The sequence below is a fragment of the Fundulus heteroclitus genome, unplaced genomic scaffold (assembly GCF_011125445.2).
Source record: "Fundulus heteroclitus isolate FHET01 unplaced genomic scaffold, MU-UCD_Fhet_4.1 scaffold_295, whole genome shotgun sequence".
NCBI classification, from domain to species: Eukaryota; Metazoa; Chordata; class Actinopteri; order Cyprinodontiformes; family Fundulidae; genus Fundulus; species Fundulus heteroclitus.
Genome location: NW_023396705.1, coordinates 150,461 through 171,784, shown reverse-complemented (window position 1 = coordinate 171,784; position 21,324 = coordinate 150,461). Strand labels below are relative to the sequence as shown.

General features: G+C 41.8%; 2 protein-coding genes across 2 annotated transcripts; one reads left to right on the top strand and one right to left on the bottom strand.

Moving 5' to 3' along the window:
* Positions 1-828: 828 nt before the first annotated feature.
* LOC118559493 (steroid 17-alpha-hydroxylase/17,20 lyase-like) lies at positions 829-7,177 on the bottom strand. Its single transcript, XM_036130202.1, has 4 exons — positions 5,800-7,177; positions 3,128-3,248; positions 2,376-2,514; positions 829-1,244 (listed from the first exon to the last, which is right to left on the bottom strand). Exons 1-4 carry the CDS (start codon positions 6,048-6,050, stop codon positions 976-978), a joined length of 780 nt encoding a protein of 259 aa, XP_035986095.1. The 5' UTR covers positions 6,051-7,177; the 3' UTR covers positions 829-975.
* Positions 7,178-9,942: 2,765 nt separating this feature from the next.
* LOC118556294 (early growth response protein 4-like) lies at positions 9,943-13,530 on the top strand. Its single transcript, XM_036130201.1, has 2 exons — positions 9,943-11,784; positions 11,902-13,530. Exons 1-2 carry the CDS (start codon positions 11,658-11,660, stop codon positions 12,963-12,965), a joined length of 1,191 nt encoding a protein of 396 aa, XP_035986094.1. The 5' UTR covers positions 9,943-11,657; the 3' UTR covers positions 12,966-13,530.
* The last annotated feature ends 7,794 nt before the right edge of the window (positions 13,531-21,324 follow it).

The window sequence follows — 21,324 nt, the reverse complement described above, 5'->3', positions numbered from 1 at the left end:
GTATTCCTGTTTGCATGGTTTGTGGGAGTTACCTTGTGCTCCTCCAGTTTTTCCGGCTCAGCAGTCGGTCTCTGACAGTGATGCACTCCTTCAGTTTACTGAGAGACTGTTAGGGAAGACTGAGGGACGACAGACGCTGTGAGCCAGGAGTATTTGGGCTTTCTAATGAATAGTTTAACTGTATTATTGAGAAAAAAATCCTTTGAAATTTTTATAAACTCAGCTAAAGGTTTCTTCAGGTCCAATTTAACATTCATTTTGTGTTAGTTAATTTCGAGTCACTTTATGTTGGAAAACCACAGCTGCACTGAATATTGCTTGATTATTTATTCAGAATTTAGTTAAAGAATGAATATACAGTCTCATTCAATAAACTAGAATATCATTTAAAAGTTATTTTTCTGTAACACATATCTAAGTGAAACACATTAAATAGATTAGCTACACACACTGATGTTTCCAAGCCTTTATTTCTGTTATGAGCATTTTCCATTTACAGCTCATGGAAACAGCATTTAAGTTTAGAATATTACATCCAACCTTTAAAAAACATTTAGATAAAGAAATGTGGGTTTAATGAAAAGTATACTTAACACTTGCTTATAGGTTATTTTCTGAGAGACTGGCAAACATTGAAATTTTGTAAGATTTACTTCTATGTGAACAATGAGGATATTTAGAAAAATCTGTTTTTTTCCTCTTAGGGACAATTTAAAATGTAATTATAATTATGTTATTAAGATATAAAATATGTTCCTGGGGGACTTCTAACTGTCAGGAGATTGAGGGTCTTTTAGGATCATTAGGGATTTTTTTTAAGGCCAGGATATGTGTGTAAATGTGAGTTATTTTCCAAAATAACTTTCCATGTTATTAAAAAAAAAACTCTTCTAAAATTGTCTTAAAGCTGTTTTTAGGAAGGGAGAAGAGTTTCTACAGGAAGGAAAACTGGTTTTATCTATTTTTAGATTAGTTTCAACAATGAAGCCCAGAGTCTCCAGATGTCCATGGTACCTTCATCCAGGGGTAGATGTCCACCAGTCCTCCTCTGGCGATGGTCTCCACGATGCCGTTGTTGTACCGGATCACCTCCTGAAGCTCGGCGTCTCCGTGGCCGTAGGTGCTGCTGAACACCAGCCTGCAAACCACGTTGGTGACGGCTCTGGTTATGGTGGGAGACGGGTCGAAGCCCCGAGTCCCGTGGGACAACAGCTCCACACAAAGACTGTCCACCGCGCCCAAAACTGCAGAGAGAAGCATCAAGGTAAACATGATTTTAGGAGATATTAGATATGGGAATGTGTTGGAAAGCTCACTTTCATCTTTACATTCACGAGACAAACTGAAGGCTGCTTACAGTAGCTTTGATTACTGATGGAGTTTAAACATCTAACATCAAAAAACCTCCACAAATTCATAAAAAGCTGCTTCTCAAAATAGTTTCTTCCAAGCAGGAAGGATTCTTGGTCCCTTGGAAACTTTTAAATAATTTTTGAAGATCAGCGCTCCAGATTTTCTGATCAATTTTCATTTATTTATTTATTTTTAGAATTTGATTGTGTAACCAAAAATACTCATTTAGATTGCCTCTTTGTAAAGTTTTTGGTAACAATTTATCACAGCATTGCTTCATCCATTCACATTAAAGGCTTTACGTGCCGGAATGCTTCAGAGTTCAGAATGAACTGATGAAAACATATTCTTCTAAAAATGTTTCTGGACTGAAACTGAGGGGGAAAGGAGTCAAGGTCCAAAGAAAAACTCTGAAAAGACTTTCACAAGTCCTGAATAACTATGAATCAAGAAATCTTACATCAGGTTCTGGCTCTTTGGACAAATAAAACAATAAAGATTGGATCGGGACTTTGTGCTGCCATCTGAATAGAAGCATTTCACTAAATGCACAAACTATCAAATGTTTCAGGTTTACTTATATTCATGGTATTACTTTCATCTTCCTCTGAACCTCTTTTATAATACACTTCCTTTAGAGGAGATTAAAGACTGAACGGTTTGTTGGTGCCACCTGATGGCTCGCTGGCATTAAAATTATCCTTAAATCTAGATTCTAACATGAAACTCTGGCCAGTGTTCGACTTCTCATTCTAGTTAACATAGTGAAAAAATTTCTTCCCCAGATGTCTCTTAATCATGCTTATTTTTTATTATTTGGATAACAAATTATGTTGAAGATTCTTTTCCACCTAAAATATTTTACACACTAACAGAAATTAGAAACACATCACAGATCAAGCATGAAACAGGAATCTGGAGCCTTATTTATGTTGCTCCTGTGGTTTTGGACTGAAACATGTTTCATCTTGGTTTAAGACATGATCAGAAACTGTTGGCCGGGTCTGGATTTTGTGCGGTACCGATGTCCTGCAGCCGGCTGGTTCCCTCTCCGAACAGAGTGAAGGAGTTGTGGACAAGGCGGCGATGAAACCTCCACAGAGGAGAGTAGTCTGAAAAGGCGATGTCTTTGCCCCCTCGGGTCAGCAGGTTGGTGGTGACCTGAGCAAGAAAGAGTAGACCAGCAGAACTCCTGGATGAAAAGGACTGGAAATACGGCCGAGTGCCACTGGTACAGAGCAGCGGGATGTTATGTTTCACACATTTATCCTCAAAGGCAGAACTTCTTGTCATTTTAACAAGTTTTAATACACTGCTCCAAAGTGTTCCTCAAAAAAGTCCAAAAATGTTAAATTAACAGTATAGTTTAGCGTTTATTAACTCAGATTCACACTCCTTTAAGATTCATTTGTCAAATGTTTCTCTTTAAGAATTATAATAAGTTACCTAATGAGAGAAAAAATGGGTAAAGGTGGAAGGTCAAGTCTGTAAATGTAATACAAAACAATAGCAGACCTATAAAACTGCTCAAAACCTAAAAATATTGTCAATAACCTATGTTTAGCCACCGGGGGGTGCTGTAGGAAAATGTTATAGAAAAGGAAAAGAAGAAAAAAAACTCAAAAATTTTTCAGGAAGTAGAACTTCTATTAGAGAAAGGAGGATTTCTGTTCTTGTTTTCCACAGATGATGGTTAGTCTTGCCTGAAAAGTGTTTCTGTGCGATGTTCTGCAGGGAAACATTGAGTATTTGGTGCTGTGTTAGCATGTCTGACCATGTTGGGGCGTCCAGCGAAGTCCTTGCCCCTCTGCAGCAGCACTTCTCTGGCGTGCTGATGGTTGTTCACCACCACGGTGTAGTGAGGGCCCAGGTAGATCGCAAACAGAGGTCCATACCTCGGAGACAAGCAGAGTTTTACAGTTGATCACCTGCTGTACCTCTCAGGAGCAACAGGTTCTACAAGAATCAGCTCACTGTCCCGGGTGATAACATTCAGGCTTCTTCCTGTAAAGATCTGCTAGCAAGTCCATGCATATGTAAGAAGCCTTACATATCTACCTGAACACCAACCCATCCTTCCATGCACAGCTTCTCAATCCTCCACACAAACTACCTTGTTAAAAAGCTAACTAGTCCTACCACACGTGACATAAAACATGGTTAAGTTCTAGTCCGGTGGAGACTGATGAGTCAAAGTCTACATGACAAACAGTTGGGAGTTTATTTCAGCGTCACTGGCTTGAAAACACAAACCTACTGAGATCTGCAGGATCTGAACAAGCCTTGTCAGAAATTAACTACTAGTCTTAAATGTTGTTTGTTCGAGAAATCTGCCCAACACCATGATATTAACTAGTCATTCCAAACTTTATCTGCCTAAAAATAAGGATTTGCCTTCACTCATGAAAAAATTTGAACCGAAGATACTCGATTCAGCTAAACATCAAACCACTTCATTAATGAGTCCTTTTCAAATGTTATCCAGTCCTGTTGCTGCAGTTTAGTTCATAGGAACATAAACAAACTGCTAATTATCTGCACTTTTTATCAGTCGTTCTACTCTCTGACAAGACATTTTTAAACTTAAACCAGTTCTTAAAGTTGTCTGAAACATTAACAAGTCCTTTTGAACTCCACTTTGCTTTCATTAACAACACAAGCAGGACTGATTTCTACTTCATATCTACTGCTAAATGAGGTAAATATTTACTACTAAATGAGCATCAGAACATCAGAACCACAAAGTAAATCTCCTGAAATTAATCCAGAATTACAAGATGTTTAGTCAACATCTTGTTAACCAATGATGAACTTGTCCATTGTTTAAACACTGACTATGTTGGTAACTGAACAGGTGTTTAGTCGTTTTCAGCCTTAACTTCCTCTTTCGTACAATGACAAGTCCATCCTGAACATTATCTTGTCTTTATACATATTAACTAGTACTCTAAATGTAAAAAAACACAGCATGAATGAGTCCTAGTGACATTTAAAGGAACTAAATTACTTTAGTAGCAATCAGACTAAAGCAATTCAGGTGTGACTAGTAACAAGCTAGTCATTCTAATTGTAATCTTTTTCCACACATTAGCACAATTACCACTCCCTCTGAACATTAACTAGTTTGTCTGGGTATAAATTACTGATCAATCAGCTTCTTTATGCAAGACCAGAAATCAAAGGAAACCAAATAGCTTAGAAAGAAAGCAGTTTCCTTGCCCAGTAACCAACCCATACCAAAACTTAACCAGATGAGACAACCAGCTGGCATGAATTACTTGAGAAAACCGATAAAACAACTCGTAAAACTAACTAGTCCGGTTTACCTGGTTATTCACATGTTATAACAACTAGTCTCCCAAAATGTTAACTAGTCTTTAAACAGTAAATGTGGCCTGAAACCCTAAACTCTATATTTTCCTCGTCACTGAGCCTGCTTGGTAAAACTTTAGCAAGTCATTTTGAACATTAAAGATATTTAGATATTTATTATTTGTTTTCCACATTAACCAGTTCAACCAAAAGTTGACCATGGTTTGATTTTACTAGTCCTTGCAAGTATTTCATTATTATAACATTACCAAGTACTCTAAATAATAAAAACACTAAATATTATCAAATAAACATACGTACATTCTATTAGCATATAGAATATTAAATATTAGAATATTAACTAGTGCATTTAAGATAAACTAACAAACCATAACCCAGGACTTTGTTCTACTTTAGTCTAAAATTGATTAGTCACTTCAACTACAACTAGTTTCTCCAAGTACAAATTATTACCATCACTTATAGTACTGGCCTCAAATGAAACTTTAATTAGGTCATAATAAATAAGCTCAACATGTTCATATGTCATTTAGAAAAGTAGTCATCACGATTACACTTAACTAGTCCTTCTAACCTACCTACATTAGCCAGTTTTTAACTCATTTTCCATTGTATCCCAGAAACACATCACATCACAAATATTATTCATCCTTATCAACATTCATTACTTCCTAGTTATATTAACTATCTCTTCCACACATTAACTAACCCATACACACATAAATGAAGGGGTTAACTAAAAGAGAGCCGACTAAAACAACTAGTTCTCAGATGTTACGTAACAATTCTGGACTCGGTCTTTCAACACATTAATTCATCCTTTCATGCCAGTTAATTCAAACGAGATTTTAACTTGTTATAAAAATTAACTAGTGCCTCCATGATATAATTATCAAGAGTTTTGATAAATATAACTAAAACACAAACTAGTCCCTTGAAACATGAACTATTCCATCAGCCAGCGAGTCATTCCTCTGGTTAACCTGCCTTCTCCCACATAACTAGTCCTCTCCAAAGACAAGTCTTATTAACTAGTCCCTTCTAATATTCTGAAATAAGCCCAGGATCAGAAAGAGGAGCATCACAGACACAGAGGAGGCTCGGTGGTCTCACCTGTGGGCCAGCTGGGTGAAGAGGAGGTGTGGGGGGAGGCCTCCTCCCAGCCAAGGCAGGCTCCCCAGGACGGGGAGGTGAGGCAAGCAGGGGATGGAGCCCCGCGGCGCGCCGGCGGAGCTCAGAGGTTTGGGTTCATGAACGAAGCGCCGACAGGCCAGAGACCAGACGACCACCACGAGAACGACGAAGAGCAGGAGGACGGGTGGAGGGAAGGAGGCGCAGATGGAGGCGAGGAGACCGGCGAACATGGCTGCGTTGTGGCGCCGCGGAGGGGAATGAGGGGATGGCGAGGAACCCTGGCTTTAATCTGAGTCAGTCGGGGAGGAACCTTGGAGAGGTCAGAGGTCACGTGTGTGTGTGCTGTTATTACAGATGTACGACCATGACTGAGTGTGTTTATCTTCATCAGGCGGCCTTGCTGTTATCAGGCCAAATGCCACGGGTTACCGTGGAAACCTTAAAGGAGAACAACCACCTGTTTCTCTCAGATCTGTCACCTCTCACCATTTTTACTCTTTATGGGGAAGTAAAACGTTCTGAAATCTGCAACATTTTATGTTTTTTAGAACCTGAAAAAGTTCTTAACCAAACGCAGTTTTTCCCATTTTGTTCTGGACCTGTTTATCAATTCATTCACGACTGTTTTTGGTTTGTTTTTAGACTCTGGTGTATTAGATTTAAAACTGTTTAGAGCTGTTGATGGGCTGATTTAGAGCGGTTTGCCTCAGAAATGAACTGGGCAGGTTATATCAGTTCAGCACCGTGTTACATGGGTCACTCTGTTCTGTGGTTTGGTTCTGGTGTTAGGCAGGATTTTGCTCTGTTTTCATCTTGGTCTAGCATAGTGTATAAATTCAGGTTTTAGACCTTCAGAACTGGGTTAGCCTGAAAGCATCTGTTCAGTCTGATTTTAGACCCAGTGGGCGAAGAGCTGGTTTTGGACTCTATAAGGTGATACGATAGGCTTTGGACTTCTAGACTGGGTCATGGATTGAGTTTAAATTGCTTTTAGAAAATTTTATAAAGTGCACATGTTTCTGGTAGATTGCTTGAGGAATATTTTTGACTTGTTTTATGTCAGAGTCATTATCTGTTGGTTGGTTGTGGACTTTCTTGAGTATAATTCTTCAGAACTGTTGGGATACTCGTACTCGTCATCTTCCACTTATACAGAACCGGGTTGCAGGGGCATTAGACACAGCATGTACTTTGTATGTATAATGACAAATAAAAGCATATTATCTTATACTATGTAGGAGTTGATTTTCTATGGTTTTTGGACTCGCTCTAAGAATTTGTTACTAGTTGTTCGGGTATGTTTGTTCATTCAATAGAAATCAGCTTTGTTTATTGTTTTGTAATTTTTAGACAGATTTTTGACTGATTTTGAAGGTTTTTCTGAGTGGTTCTCTGTAGTCAAGGTGGATTTGGACTTGGTTTTAGACAGCTTGTGGTCCAAGAAAACGGTGGGTTTGAACTTGAGTTTTGTCATTAATTCAGCCTTTTGAAACAGGCAGGACACTAGTTATCGAGGAATAGAGTTGGCCTTTTTTTAGGCTTATTTAAGACATGTTTCAGACTTGTTCTGGTCTAAACTGGTGTTGGTGTTCTTTCACTTGGTTTATAAAAGTTAAACCTTGCTTTCCTTTACTTTCATACTGTTTAAATGGCCATTAACTATTTATATTAAGCTTTCAGTTAGTTCTAGCCTTGAATTATAATTGGGTTTAGAATTTGTCTCCTTTTGGACCCATTTTGTACTGGCTTATATGTGCAGAGTCCGTTTTACATACTTGTGTTACATACTTGTGTTCTGTTGAATCCGTTATTAAGATGATATTTTGGATTTTCTGGCTGCGGTGAGATTATTCTACAGGAATGCTCTTTTGTGTCAGTGCTAAAGATAGTCCTGCATGATTCTGGCTGCATGTTTCATCTCACTGACCTGCTGCAGGATAAATCTGGCACCAATGAGCCATACCCCGGTGGTGTTTTTGTAAAAAAAAAAAAAATTAAATATCTTCACATCTAAACTGTTCCATTAACTTTAAAATAAAAACGTGTGATTCAGTGGCACCAGATGAGACCAGAGAGCTTCTGACGCCACGAGAATCCAAACACATCGACGTCTCCATCGCGGTTCGCCTATTTGTAACAGGTGGAGGCAGAAGGAGGTGGCACACCGCCATGGCAACAGTCTCTTTGGCTTCGCCCACACACACATTTCCCCATCATCTGTCTCCATGTCGTCTCTTCACACGTTCCTGCGAGCAGGGCTTCTCTCTCCTCGGCGTCGTCAACAGACTGTTCATCTGGGCGGCCCAGACGCCCGCTCGGTCGTGTGCTGCTGTCACACGGCCTGGATCTTTTCTGTTGCTCTGAGCAAACGTCAGCAGCAGCTGAAGGTGGGAGCCGAGGGAGGGAAAACTGAGGGAACAGGTGTCGGTTTAATGTTTCAGCTAAAGAGCGGCAGAATCCCTGAAGAACGACATGCATCGCAAAAAGCCCCGAAAGGAGAGAAAGCATCGGCCTCGCTTGATGTTTTAGCGCTTGTGTTGCAGCGCAATCTGTGATGTAAATCCGTATTATTCTGGGAAATGTAAAGCAGGTTGATAAATTAGTGAAAGAAATACCTAAAGGTGGGTTTATTCCTGTTTGCTATGAAGGTCTAAATGAAGAGCTGATGCAAAGTTTTACATTCAAAGCTTAAATATCTACAGATTTTGCATTAATTCGCATGATAAAATCTCATCTACATTCCATGCAACAAATTACCACAAAATTACAGTAGGAAGGAAAAGATAAGTGATTTTCACACATTTAACAATAAACATCTGAAAAGAGTGATGTGCATTTGCATTCAGCCCTGCTGAGTCGACACTCTGCTGAGTCCTCTGACAGCCTCACACAACCAGAGCAAAACTTTTTACCCAATTCATCTTTGGAGATTTTCTCAAATTCAGTCAGATCGGATGTGGAGCACCTGTGAGCACAACGTTTGGCTGCAGATTCTCAGTTTGAGCGCTGCCTGGACTTTGATTAGGCCATTTTAACACATTAATATCCATCCATTGTCTTTTGCGTATCTGACATCGCATCACGGAGGCAACGGGTCCACATTTCTGCAGACTCGCTAGTGAACACGTTGTCGTTAAGCCTTGGCTCCTGGGGTGGAGCCCAAAGAAGCTACAGGACGTCCCTCTATGTGGGCCCACCACCTGCAGAGAGGAACAACGGGATCAGGTGCATTACAGGCTGGGTGGAGGGAAAGGGGGACCTTTGCATGTAATTCCTGGCAGCAAGAACTGCCTTTAGGGACATGTTGATCAAACCGTTAGGCCGGATGTTTACGGACCTTCCTGGATTCAGCTCCACCCGTCTTCACTTCACCTCTGACCAGTTTCTCCACCTCTGCTGAAGAGAAGCATTCCCTCAGCATGATTCTGCCACTTCCCTACTTCACAGGAAGGATGTTCAGGGTGACCAACCCTGAGTTTTCCTCCAGTTCTCAGTGTCGCCTACATGGCTTGTATCAAACTGTGAATAGGACTTTCTTATAGATTTCTTTCCACAACGACTTTCTTCTTGCTGTTCAATGAAGGTCTGATTTGTAGAGCGCACTACTAATAGTCTCCCTGTGGACATACTCTCCCACCTGAGCTGCGGAGCTCCTCCAGAGACACCATGGCCTCCAGAGAAGAGCTGGATTTATCACTCAGATAAATTACCCACAGCGGGTCTCTGATTACTGTCTGTTTGGTTACTGAATGGATGCACTGCAGGGATATCAGGGTAAAGGGGGCCAAATAAAGCTGCATATTACACGTTTTAGATTCATATCTTTAAAAACTGCAGAAAACCATAATTTTCTTTCCATTTTAGAATCATGCACCACTTTGTGTTGGTCTCAGACAGGCGGCTCTGGAGCCAAGAGGACCTTCCACAGCTGGCTCTATGTAACCAACGAACACATTATAAACAAATATAATAGTAGATGCAGGTTTTAGCTACTTTTCTATTTCTTTTCATGGAATAATTGCAGTAAATTTCCATGACAGATGAAACCCATAGAAAAAAGTTTAATCATCCCATTAAAAATATATATATATATTGTTATTTTAAGGCCTAAGAACGGTAGTTAATTAAAAAAAAAACAGAAAATAAAACTAATAATTTCCTTTAGTAGATACTCATCAGTCATAAGTTGTCTTTTTGCATCGTGTCAGCCCACATTTGTGGCTCTAAACAAGGTTTATTTAGGTGGACTGAGGGTTAAAAAGGTAGCAGCCTCCTGGTCTATCATGTAAAAAAAAGTCCAGTGAACTTGTGGTAAAGTTCTAGCGGTATGAAAACTTCTGCACAGTGCTGTAGATCAGCTAAAGTTCAGCGTGCAAATAAGAGTCTGTATATTTATGTGAACAGACCTGCAGTCTGAGACATCAGAGAGATCTATAAGGAGGCCGGGGTTGCCCTCAGAGATGAGAGGAGCCTCATCCTCTGACGGGAACTCAGAGAGGAGAGGAGGGGGGGGGCTGAAAGGGATCCAATCAGGGGGAAACTAGTTTTATTCACTAATAAATAGATATTAAGGGATGCATATGTTACATCTAAGCTATTGCAGGGTTCTAAAATTTATTTGATTGAGACTTTCTCCTGTTTTAAAGAGAACAGATAAAATAGGACTGAGATTCTGAGGAGGTTCATTGCTGCATCCAGGCAAACACCAGCTTTGTGTTACGTAAGAGTTCTGCTGCCTTTTGGTTCACAGGGAAGATTGAAAATGAGATGAAGCACGAGTTATGCTCCTGGACCTCTGACTCATCCAGAACCTGCAGGATCTGGGTCAGGATCTGGATCTGGATCTGAATCTGGATCTGAGTCCTGGTCAGGATCTAGATCTGGATCCGGGTCTGGATCCAGGTCAGGATTCAGGTCTGAGTCCTGGTCTGGCTCAGGATCCGGCTCAGGACCCGGCTCAGATCTGGGCCTGGTCTGGGTCTGGATCATGGTCTGGATCAGGATCCAGGTCTGGGTCTGGATCCGGGTCTGTCCACACACGGCGCCCAGCTGTGATCCAGCTTACAGGCTGCAGCTCCTTTTTACGTAACGCCTGGCCTGGATCCTCCATCTGTCTCCATGGTGACACCTTCCCGGCTGCATGTGGCTGTGCAGGAATGCAGCATGTGGGCCGGTATACCGAGCAGCACCAATGTGTGTCTGCAGTGCTGCACCAGAGCGCCGCAGCCTGGGAACATGGAGGGGGAGCGAAACCCCTGCTTATAAGTGACGCCTCAGTCCTCTGAGGTCTGCTCCTCTGATGCTGATCAGCTTTAGAACTAATGATGATGCATGGAAATCTGCAGCCTAGCAGAACCCAAACCCCTGGGGTTAGGGGTGCAGACGGGTTGGAGGTGTCCCCAAAAATGCGTCAAAGCGCAGGTTTTGTGAAGGCGCCCCTGTTTGCCGTCCTCCCTCATCCCTCCATCCCTGTTGTGTAACCTCTCTCTGCCTCTCCGCTGCCGCAGTGAAGGAAACCCCTCTCTCCGCTCCTGTGCGTCGCTCTGCCGCCTGTCCTTTTAAGGCATGGGGGATACCCGCCGTCACGGCCGGAAGCAGCCCATGTTTGGGCAGCTACGAAGGCCGCGCGGCGGGGGGAATCCCTCGCGCCGGCGCCGACCAATGAGGGCCGGACTGGAGTTACCTTGGAGACGGAGAGTATAAAAAGGCGAGCGGCGAGCGGAGAGAGCTCAGCATCCTCAGCATCTCCTCCTGGAAGCAGCTTTCAGCGCCGCTCACGGATTATAACGCCGGACTTTTCAGGGGGATTCCCGCTTTCATTAACAAAACCCGTCAAGATGCTTCTGGAGCGCGACGACAGCTTCATGTCCGAGTTTGAGGACGCCTGCAGCGCCTGGGTGGACAGCGTGGGCTCAAGCCCCAGCGAAGGCGTGGACTCTGACGTGGGATCACCTTTCAGCCAAGGTAAGGGTCTCATCCATCCATCGGTGCGTGCATGCTGCAGCTGCATCCTCCTGGTGCTCATTATCAGGCTGACATTATGCAATAATAACCCCCTCCCTCCCTCTTCTGCTTCTGCAGTTTTCTCCCCGGGAACCGACGCCTCTGACTCGGACTTCTTCTCCGACTTCAGCGACTGCTCCTCGGACGCGCTCTCGCCGTCGCTCGGCTACACCGGCAGCTTCTTCGCCGAGCCGGAGCCGGCGGCGTCGGGGCTGAGCAGCACCGCGGACGCCATCCTGAACATGATCACGGAGATCGTGGGCATCTGCACGGAGATGGAGCAGCAGCAGCAGCAGCAGCAGCAGCCCGCCCCCGCCTTCAGCATCCCTCCCCCGGCTGCGGCGCACCAGCTGCCCGCGGCCGCCGCTCCAGCACCGCTGCTGATCAAAACTGAGTTCGGGACCTCCAGCTGCGCCAGCGGCTGCTCCCAGTCCTCCACAGCCGGGAACGACGCGCTGCCCCCGGCCGCTGCGGACTCTCTTCTCCCGCTGGTGGCGCTGGAGCAACAGGTGGATGTGGCGGAATTCCTCGAGTCTCTGTTGAGCTCCGAGGCCGGCCAGGGCGAGCTGAAGCCCGGCTGCGAAGTGAAGCAGGAGCCGCTGGAGCTGGAGGACTGGCTGAAGGGTTTGCCGGTACCGGGAACCTGCGGGGACTCCGGTAACTACGTCATCGGCGGCGCCCCCTCCACCCTGGACGCGCACCTGCTGTCCTCCCTCCTGCAGGGCGCGTTCCCGATGGTCAACATCAGCGGCGTGCAGGCGGCCAGCGCGCCCAAGCAGCCGCGCGCCGGGCGCAGGGCGCATGCGCGGGGCGGCGTGAAACCCAAGCCGTTCCCGTGCTCCGTGCAGGGCTGCGAGCGCCGCTTCTCGCGCTCCGACGAGCTCAACAGGCACGTGCGCATCCACACCGGCCAGAAGCCCTTCCAGTGCACGATCTGCGCGCGCAGCTTCAGCCGCAGCGACCACCTGACCACGCACACGCGCACGCACACCGGGGAGAAGCCCTTCTCCTGCGACGTGTGCGGCAAGAGGTTCGCGCGCAGCGACGAGAGGAAGAGGCACGGGCGCGTGCACGTGAAGCAGCAGCTGCGCGCTCAGATGATGGCCGCCTACTCTCTGGCCCTGAACGCGCCCGGCGTGTAAACATTAAGACGCGTGCGCACGCGCGCGCTCCTGCTTGGCTGGAGTTTTTTTGAAAGCTTTTTTCCGGATTTGAACCGACAACCGGACAGACGTGTGAAGTCACACCGGTGTGCAGGTGCTGAGAGGCGCATGCGTGTTGCAGTGCCCCGAGGGGCCCCGGCGTGGCTCCTGGCCCCGCAGCTGAGCCGGCCTCTGAACTGTGACCCTGCCGCCTGTGACGCAGCAGCGGCGGCGGCGGCAGCGGCGGGCGGCCTGCCTGCCTGGAGGAGGTTTCTGCTGTAACATAGAACATCTTTCTGCATGAAGCCGTGAAGACACTCTGTGAATGTCGACGTCAGAATGTGGTGCCTCTGTTGGTGATCTTTTACTCCCGTAAACAGCTTTCTATCTGTTTGCAACATATCTCTATTTTTCTAGCCGGACTGTCTACCTCTCAGTGTCACTGTTTTACAACCAGAGTGTGTATATTTTACAAGAAGAGTCCAGATGCTTTTGTTCTGGCGGGATGACGAAACACGATGTCACTTTTCTTTTTCTATGAAACGACTGTAAAAAAAAAAACAACTCTGGGCTGACCCGTGTGTGCAGCTTGAAGCGGCACCGATGCTTTGTGGGATATGTTGTCCTGTGTTCTGTGGTGTGAGATCTGAAGCACACCGGCTCAGTGAGAGCTGAGCTCCGAGTAGCACACATGGCTGTGCAGGTTTACCGTTCCCTCATTCTGCATGGAGGCTGTTTTTGCTGTTAATAAACAAACAAAACAACAGATCTGCTGAGTCTGGCTGCTTCCTCTTGAGTTTCCACCGCACCCATCACATCATCTCCACTTGCAACACTCACAACCTGAAGATCCCATCAACTTTAAGGGCTTCAGTGCCCAAAAAAACTCAACATAAAGTGTCACCTAAAGTATTCATAACACATTTTGTCCTGTTAACATGTGAAAAATGATTACAAATCATTCTTGACATCAAACAACAATTATCTGAGTAAACTTTAAAAAGCAGTTTTCAAATTATTTCATCAACTAGGAGTAAACGACATCCAAACCACTGGCCGACCTGAAAGATTCGGTAACACTTTATTTGAAGGGGTGTATATAAGACTGACATTACACTGTCATAAACATGACATAACGCCTGTTATGAACATAAATGACTTTATCAATGTTTAGGACTGTTGTCATTAATTGTCATTCGGTAAATTATGACACTATTAAAGCAAAGTTGACATTGTTTAACATGTCTTTGTTATGACAAGCCCTTAACTTAACAAAACCCCAAATCAAGCCCTAAATTTAACCTAATCCCAAATCAAGCCCCAAATTTAACCTAATCCCAAATCAAGCCTTAAATTTAACCCAATCCCAAATCAAGCCCTTAATTTAACCTAATCCCAAATCAAGCCTTAAATTTAACCTAATCCCAAATCAAGCCCTTAATTTAACCTAATCCCAAATCAAGCCTTAAATTTAACCTAATCCAAAATCAAGCCCTTAATTTAACCTAATCCCAAATCAAGCCTTAAATTTAACCTAATCCCAAACCAAGCCCTTAATTTAACCTAATCCCAAATCAAGCCTTAAATTTAACCCAATCCCACATCAAGGCCTTAATTTAACCTAATCCCAAATCAAGACTTAAATTTAACCTAATCCCAAATCAAGCCCTTAAATTTAACCTAATCCCAAATCAAGCCTTAAATTTAACCCAATCCCAAATCAAGCCCTTAATTTAACCTAATCCCAAATCAAGCCTTAAATTTAACCTAATCCCAAATCAAGCCTTAAATTTAACCTAATCCCAAATCAAGCCTTAAATTTAACCTAATCCCAAATCAAGCCTTAAATTTAACCTAATCCCAAATCAAGCCTTAAATTTAACCCAATCCCAAATCAAGCCCTAAACTGAACCTTGTCTCTGTTAATGTCAAGTTGTCACAACAAAGACATTTTAAACAATGTCAACTTTGCTTTAATTGTCATAATTTACCGAATGACAATTAATGACAACAGTCCTAAACATTCATAAAGAGTCATTTATGTTCATAACAGGTGTTATGTCATGTTTATGACAGTGTAATGTCAGTCTAATGTACACCCCTTCAAATAAAGTGTAACCAAAGATTCTCCTGAACAGGACCTCTCTAACGGCTTGAAGTAGGCCAGCAGATTCTAAAAATAGAATCTACCAGTAAACATCTTGATGATCCCAGTGATTTTTATGGAAAATAAGTTTAAGCTTTATACAACAAAGTGGGACATTTTCTAGGTTTGGGTTCTATTATATCTGTTGTAACACAACGTCGTACAGAACATCGGACCTGGACAATGTGTACCCTTACCAGAAACTCCTGAAGGAGAAGCTCTGGCTATCGGTTTGTGACCTCAAGCTCAAAGACACTTGGGTTAAGTAGCAGAACGGTGATCAGAAGCACATTAGCCAGTCCACTTTTGAATTATTTGAAAAAAGAAGAAAGCTTTTTGAGCGGCCTAGTTTAATTCTGAAATCAAATCTGATTGAGATGCTGCTTAAAACAGGCCCTTCAAGCTTGAATATCTTCCTTTAAACTGACAGTGTGTAACTTATTTGGCTTTTAATGACCAAAAATCATGTATTGCTTTTATAAACACATATTCTGCCAAAGTCTAATAACATCACATCAAAAATTAAACTCTTCTCATAACTTAGAATTAGTAGTTTATAAATCAGGTGTCAGTGCACCCACTAGGAGACACCATGTTGCGTCACTATTTCTGACTTCAGTAGCCGTAAATGGACAAACCTGTCAGTCACACACGTTTTCCCCTCTCTGTCTTCTGTACGAAGACGTGCTGTCAGTGGAGGTGGAGTAGAAAACAAGCAAAGACGACTGTAGATCATTCTATTTGCTGTTTTCTGTTGAGATGCAGGACCATCCATACTCTTTGCCCAGCGAGAGGAAAGAGAAAGCAACCAAGAAAAGAAAAAGCAATAACTGGGAGAAATGAGAGTCTATATCAGCAGAGCTATTATTACCAGGTAGAGATAATTCATGTGAGAGTGGTGATTTAAAAGAGATGCAGATGTCCTGCGACATCTGCACACTTTTTAAGGCTGAAATTAGACAATTCTGCAGAGCAGAGTAGGACAAAAAATCCTCTACAGCAAAGGACTCGCTGGCACTTCTCAAATGCTTGATGGCAGCCAAAAGATTTAGGGGGGAATTACTTATACCTCGAGGCTGAGGTGGTTTGTATATCTTTATTTCCCCCTAATAAATAAAACTACCATTTAAAAACAGCCAATTGCGTTTACTTACGTTATCTTTGCATGTTGGATGAATTGGTTTGATGATCTGAAACATTTCACACTCAGAAATGTGTAAGGGGGCAAATACTTTTAATGACTGGAACCTGGGCTCTGCCACGTCTGATTTCCACTGATTTGTGATTTTCCCTGGACTCCAGGGGCGTTGAGCTGAACATGTCTCTGGATTTAACGTGAAAATGATGCAGAGAAACCTCTGATGCTGAGAATCTCCCTTTTAAAAGCAACTCCTCCATCAGCCGCAGTCATCTTCATCAAAACAGTCTCCATCCGGCCGTCTACAGGCTGCTGTTGCCTGGCAACAACCAGCTCCATTAACAGTTTGTCAGGCGGTTTGAACTGTGAAGGCTGGGTTTCCATGGCAGCGACAATTTCACCCACGTTGTCCCTGTTGTTTGAATTATTCTGCTGTTTGCCAGAGTCGGCATCTCTGAAGGCGACGCACTAAGAAGCCTACTCACAGAAAGGCTGCATCTCCGCAGCTCTGATGATGATGATGATGATGATGATGATGATGATGATGATGATGATGATGATGATGATGATGATGATGATGAGAGGCTGCACAGGAATCTCTGGTCAGAATGGACTGGCTTCCTGTCCATGGACGTCTCATGCCCTCTTGTGGCCACCTACCGGAACTCCAACTCCTCCGCAGTTTTAAAACACGACTGAGAGAGAAGAAAAAAACAACTGAACTTTCACAGAGAGTCATGTCTCTGGGTCTAGTTAACATCAGGCACTGCCGATAAACATGGCTACATGAGGCCTGACTTACATTTACACATTTCATCATACGACTGCCATCCAAGTTAAAAAAAAAGTCGTAAAAGTTTAGAAAATCCCACAACTCTTCGTTTTATAAAGAGGTTTTTACTTCCACTATCTAAAATGGGCCATTCTTTACATGATTAGGCCTAAAAGCAGTTCAGAAGAACCTTTGTGAGAACATTAAGGAAGATCTCCAGCATAGCCCACAAGTATGTGAGAAAATTATAAAACTGATTCAAAAAAAATTTCCTTAAAGGAACTCTGGGAGGGATTTGGATCTTTCTCTGTCTACAGTGCAGAATATTGACTTATTTCAATATTCTGCACTGTATAGAGAAAGTGGGATATTTCTCCTCCTTCATGCATCCTTAACCATTATTCATCAACCCCTGATAGAACCACATGGATAAGGAATGACTTTGGGAAACTTTCATTTGACTTTTATCAACATGAGTACATTTACTTGGTGATACTGAACCTTGATCATTTTCAAAACGAACATGTTCAAAGCTGATGTAGTACAACAATCAAACAAACTGAAAACACAGAATAAAAGCCTGAAACACCAGACACTAAAAATAGGAACTAGCACACAGACCTGAGGCTATAGTTCCGGTATTTTGGAAAAACACATGAGAATTTAAATACGAAGACGGGAAACCAGCTATTAATTTCTAGATAAAAACATACCATAATAATCAAGCAGCCGTGTTGTATAATATTAACAACACAAACAAATTGAGAGATGAATCAGGAACTTTCTGACCCATATTAATAATTCAAAAAGCAAATACCCCAATACAAAGCCTTGAGGGACACCTTTTATGACATTTGTGTAATATTACCATCTCTGTTCAGCTCTACGATACAAACTTTCCTTCAGAAATGTTACCTCAGACTTTCCTGAGCAGAGAAAAGATTTAAGTTAGCCTTCTCTGGGCTTAGAGGCATCTAAAGGGGAGTTTTCCTTTCCACTGTCGCTTCATGCATGCTCAGTATGAGGGATTGCTGCAAAGCCATCAGCAATGCAGACGACTGTCCACTGTGGCTCTACGCTCTTTCAGGAGGAGTGAATGCTGCTTGGAGAGACTTGATGCAACCTGCTGGGTTTCCTTAGAGAGGAAACTTTCTGACCAACCTGGAGGATCTGATGGAGTCTGACTTTGCAAAATGCCTTGAGATGACATGTGCTGTGATTTGGCTCTATATTATAAAACCTGAATTGAATCTGATACGGATCGTTATACAGCGGAACCATGATCAGACGGATCAGTACTTCAGAGCTTTGTTGAGAAATAAATGCAGGATACATGGAAATTAAGCCTCCAGTCTGTTGTCAGCAATAATTCCTTAGGTTTTGTGATGGTATTATGTAATTGTAGTAGCACTTGACAAGGAAAATTAAAAACATTAGTTAGTTTGGATCCATAGGGATATTTATACCAAATATTTATACCATAACTGCACAACCAAATAACAAAAAAAAGTCTTGAGTTCATTGTTAGTTATAGTCATTAAAGGACAGTCATCAAGGTTGTGCAAATCTGTGGTAACTCCATTATTTATTCCTTCAACAAATGCTAACAATTAATCTGTGTAAATTCCTTTGAATTTTGAAAAACTAACTAGCTTTTTTGAAGAATCAAAGCAATAAACATCATCCCCACCATCCCATGTGATAAATATAGCGTGCATATTTATCAGAGCAGCTCTAACACTTTGACAGTCAACATGTTGGCATCCAGAGCCCATTTGTTGGTTCTGTAAACAGAAAACGTGTCGTTCTGACTCCCAACATGACCAGGCGAGTTAAAAATAAACTTTGTTAATGAGGCACGGCTGTTGATGAAGCTTCACAGGCGAGACAGAAGCTCTTCTCTTAATCACAGGATGAACTCTGTTTTTAGCTGCTTCTGCTTTCCTTTGACGCGAATGATTTACATCAGAATAGGACAGCTGGCAAGTGGTTGCGTTTGAGTTTTTTTTACATACATATTTAAGAATTCTTCATCTGTTGAGGTTCATCTTTAAATAGAAAGGCATGATCTGGCTAATCTGAGTTACTTATCATGGTTAAGATACACTAGGAATGAAGTCAAAACTTTGTAATATTTAGAAACATCTGGATATAACAGGTGAAGTCATGCACCTCAAGAGACGCTCCGTGCACAAAACTCCACTCCTGAACAAACAGCAGACTGAAGCTTGATTCATATTTGCTGCCAAAGATCTGGTTGAGCCAGTGATGAGGTGAAAGCTGTATGTCTGGATGTCAGTTTAATGAAGTTTAAGGAAGTTTATTTATATGTCAACTCACAATGTATGCTGAAACACCAGATACTAAAAACAGGAACTAGCATCTAGTAATGCTTTCTCCATCGTCCTTATAAAGAGTTTGATTTATCTCCATTGAATTAAACTCAACAACTTCAGGTCTTCTTGTTGTTTGTTCCTTTTTTATTGTTTGTTTGACGTGGCATTGAAAAAAAATATGTTTTTCCCAAATTACACACACAATGAAGCAACCCTGCTAGAGTGGACCAGTCGATCATCTGACTCGTATCCTACTGAAAATCTTTGGAAAGGACTGAATATCTGAGTTTATAGTAAAGACTTTCGAGCCGTCACCATTTGAAGGCGGTTTGAATGAAAGATTGGGTGACTTCATACCAGAGTTCAGCATGAGACCAGTCTCTCCGTACAGGACTCATCTTTACATTACTGAAAAAAGGCTTTTTCAGGAAGTATTTGATCCATTACTATGAGTATGTTCAATACTGTGTTGTCAACATGTGGTGTGAATTTTCTTTTGTCAGTGGTCTCATTACAAATATTTTACCTGTGAAAAACCTTGACGTAAATGTATTTTGTTTTGTTTTTGTTTTTTTAATTCACAATTTTCATACTTACATCAATACTTCAACACGACAAAAATATATTAACAAAATTACAGAAAACCCATTTAATATAGATCAATATAGAATCAAATTAAAAGACACAGTGAGTTCAGGTAGGGATAATAAGGGCAGGTGAGAATGTTATAGTGTCGATCAAATTACTCATAAATAAATGGTAGTGGCCAGAAGTTCTGCTAGTACAGGTGTGCTAGGCAAAACTAAGAACATATATTACCGATCAGTGTTGGTTTGGACAACTCATCTTGATTTGACTTGGATCATGGTCTTTTGATATAATGTATATTTCAAATTGACATAAATTATAACTTATTTACATTGTTCCAGAGTTGCTCAAAATGTGTATTTGTACCATTTTTGCCATTAACAACTTGTTCCATGGTCAGCAGATCAGAAAATTCACACAACCATTTGTCTATATTCCAATTCATCATAATTCTTTATGGAGCTCTAAAAGAAACATTGGAAATGTTTTAATGTCTTTTATTTTATTATGCAACTCTGAAACCAATCAAACATAAGGCAGGACTAGGAACTACCTCGACATTTAATAATTTTGAAAACCAGTTTAATGTAGGTTTTTTTATCTGGCACTTAAGATCCACAAGTGATGGGTGGGTATAAAGTGGGCATTTTAGCATGTCTAATCCTATTTTGTTTTAAGTTTTATTTTGTTTTTATAACATTGGAAAGATAAAAACCTCAGCAACACATGAAGGTCACAAGCTGAAAACGCGTTGGTCTGCAAATCAAGTCTGCTCCTTATACTTCAAGTGTTGCCAAAACTTTTATCTACCAGTTCATTGACCCTCTTCATGGAAGTTGGTGAAGTTGTGCCAGAAAGTTTTGGATATTTATTTTTTATAACATTGCAATTGTTTTACACATTTTATGTCTTTCATTGTTTATTTTAAAGCTTTCAACTCACTTCAGTACCAATCATCATTTACAAAAATCACATTTTTGTGAATGATGATCACATCTTTCAATTTGAACATCATAAGACTGACCTTGTTTTTTATTTTCCTATTAATAAACACTAGATAAACTATATAGTTTGTTGCTAATTATAAATGGCAAACAATTTCTTTAAAAAACAGTAGATCATTTTCCATTGCACTCAGAAACTGTTATAGTTTGCAAATAAACAGAATTTTAGGTTTACTTTTTTGATACAAAGCAAATGTCCTTTATGCGGAATATGCACATTTTTGGGCCCAGAACAGAACCCTGTGGTACACCATACCTAATCTACAGCTTATCTTTCCATTCCAAATTAGATATAAGCAAGCAAAGTGTGAAAAGCACGTCTTTAACAGGTCTCAATTTGATTACATAATGTGGTACTTAGAAATAAATGTTTTA

Coding starts and splice junctions, on each gene's coding strand:
- LOC118559493 (XM_036130202.1), bottom strand. CDS start 6,050: ATGTTCGCCGGTCTCCTCGCCTCCATCTGCGCCTCCTTCCCTCCACCC. Junction 3,249..5,799: donor TTCACCCAGCTGGCCCACAG/GTGAGACCACCG, acceptor CTTGTCTCCGAG/GTATGGACCTCTGTTTGCGA. Junction 1,245..2,375: donor CAGCCGGCTGCAGGACATCG/GTACCGCACAAA, acceptor TTCTCTCTGCAG/TTTTGGGCGCGGTGGACAGT.
- LOC118556294 (XM_036130201.1), top strand. CDS start 11,658: ATGCTTCTGGAGCGCGACGACAGCTTCATGTCCGAGTTTGAGGACGCC. Junction 11,785..11,901: donor GGGATCACCTTTCAGCCAAG/GTAAGGGTCTCA, acceptor CTGCTTCTGCAG/TTTTCTCCCCGGGAACCGAC.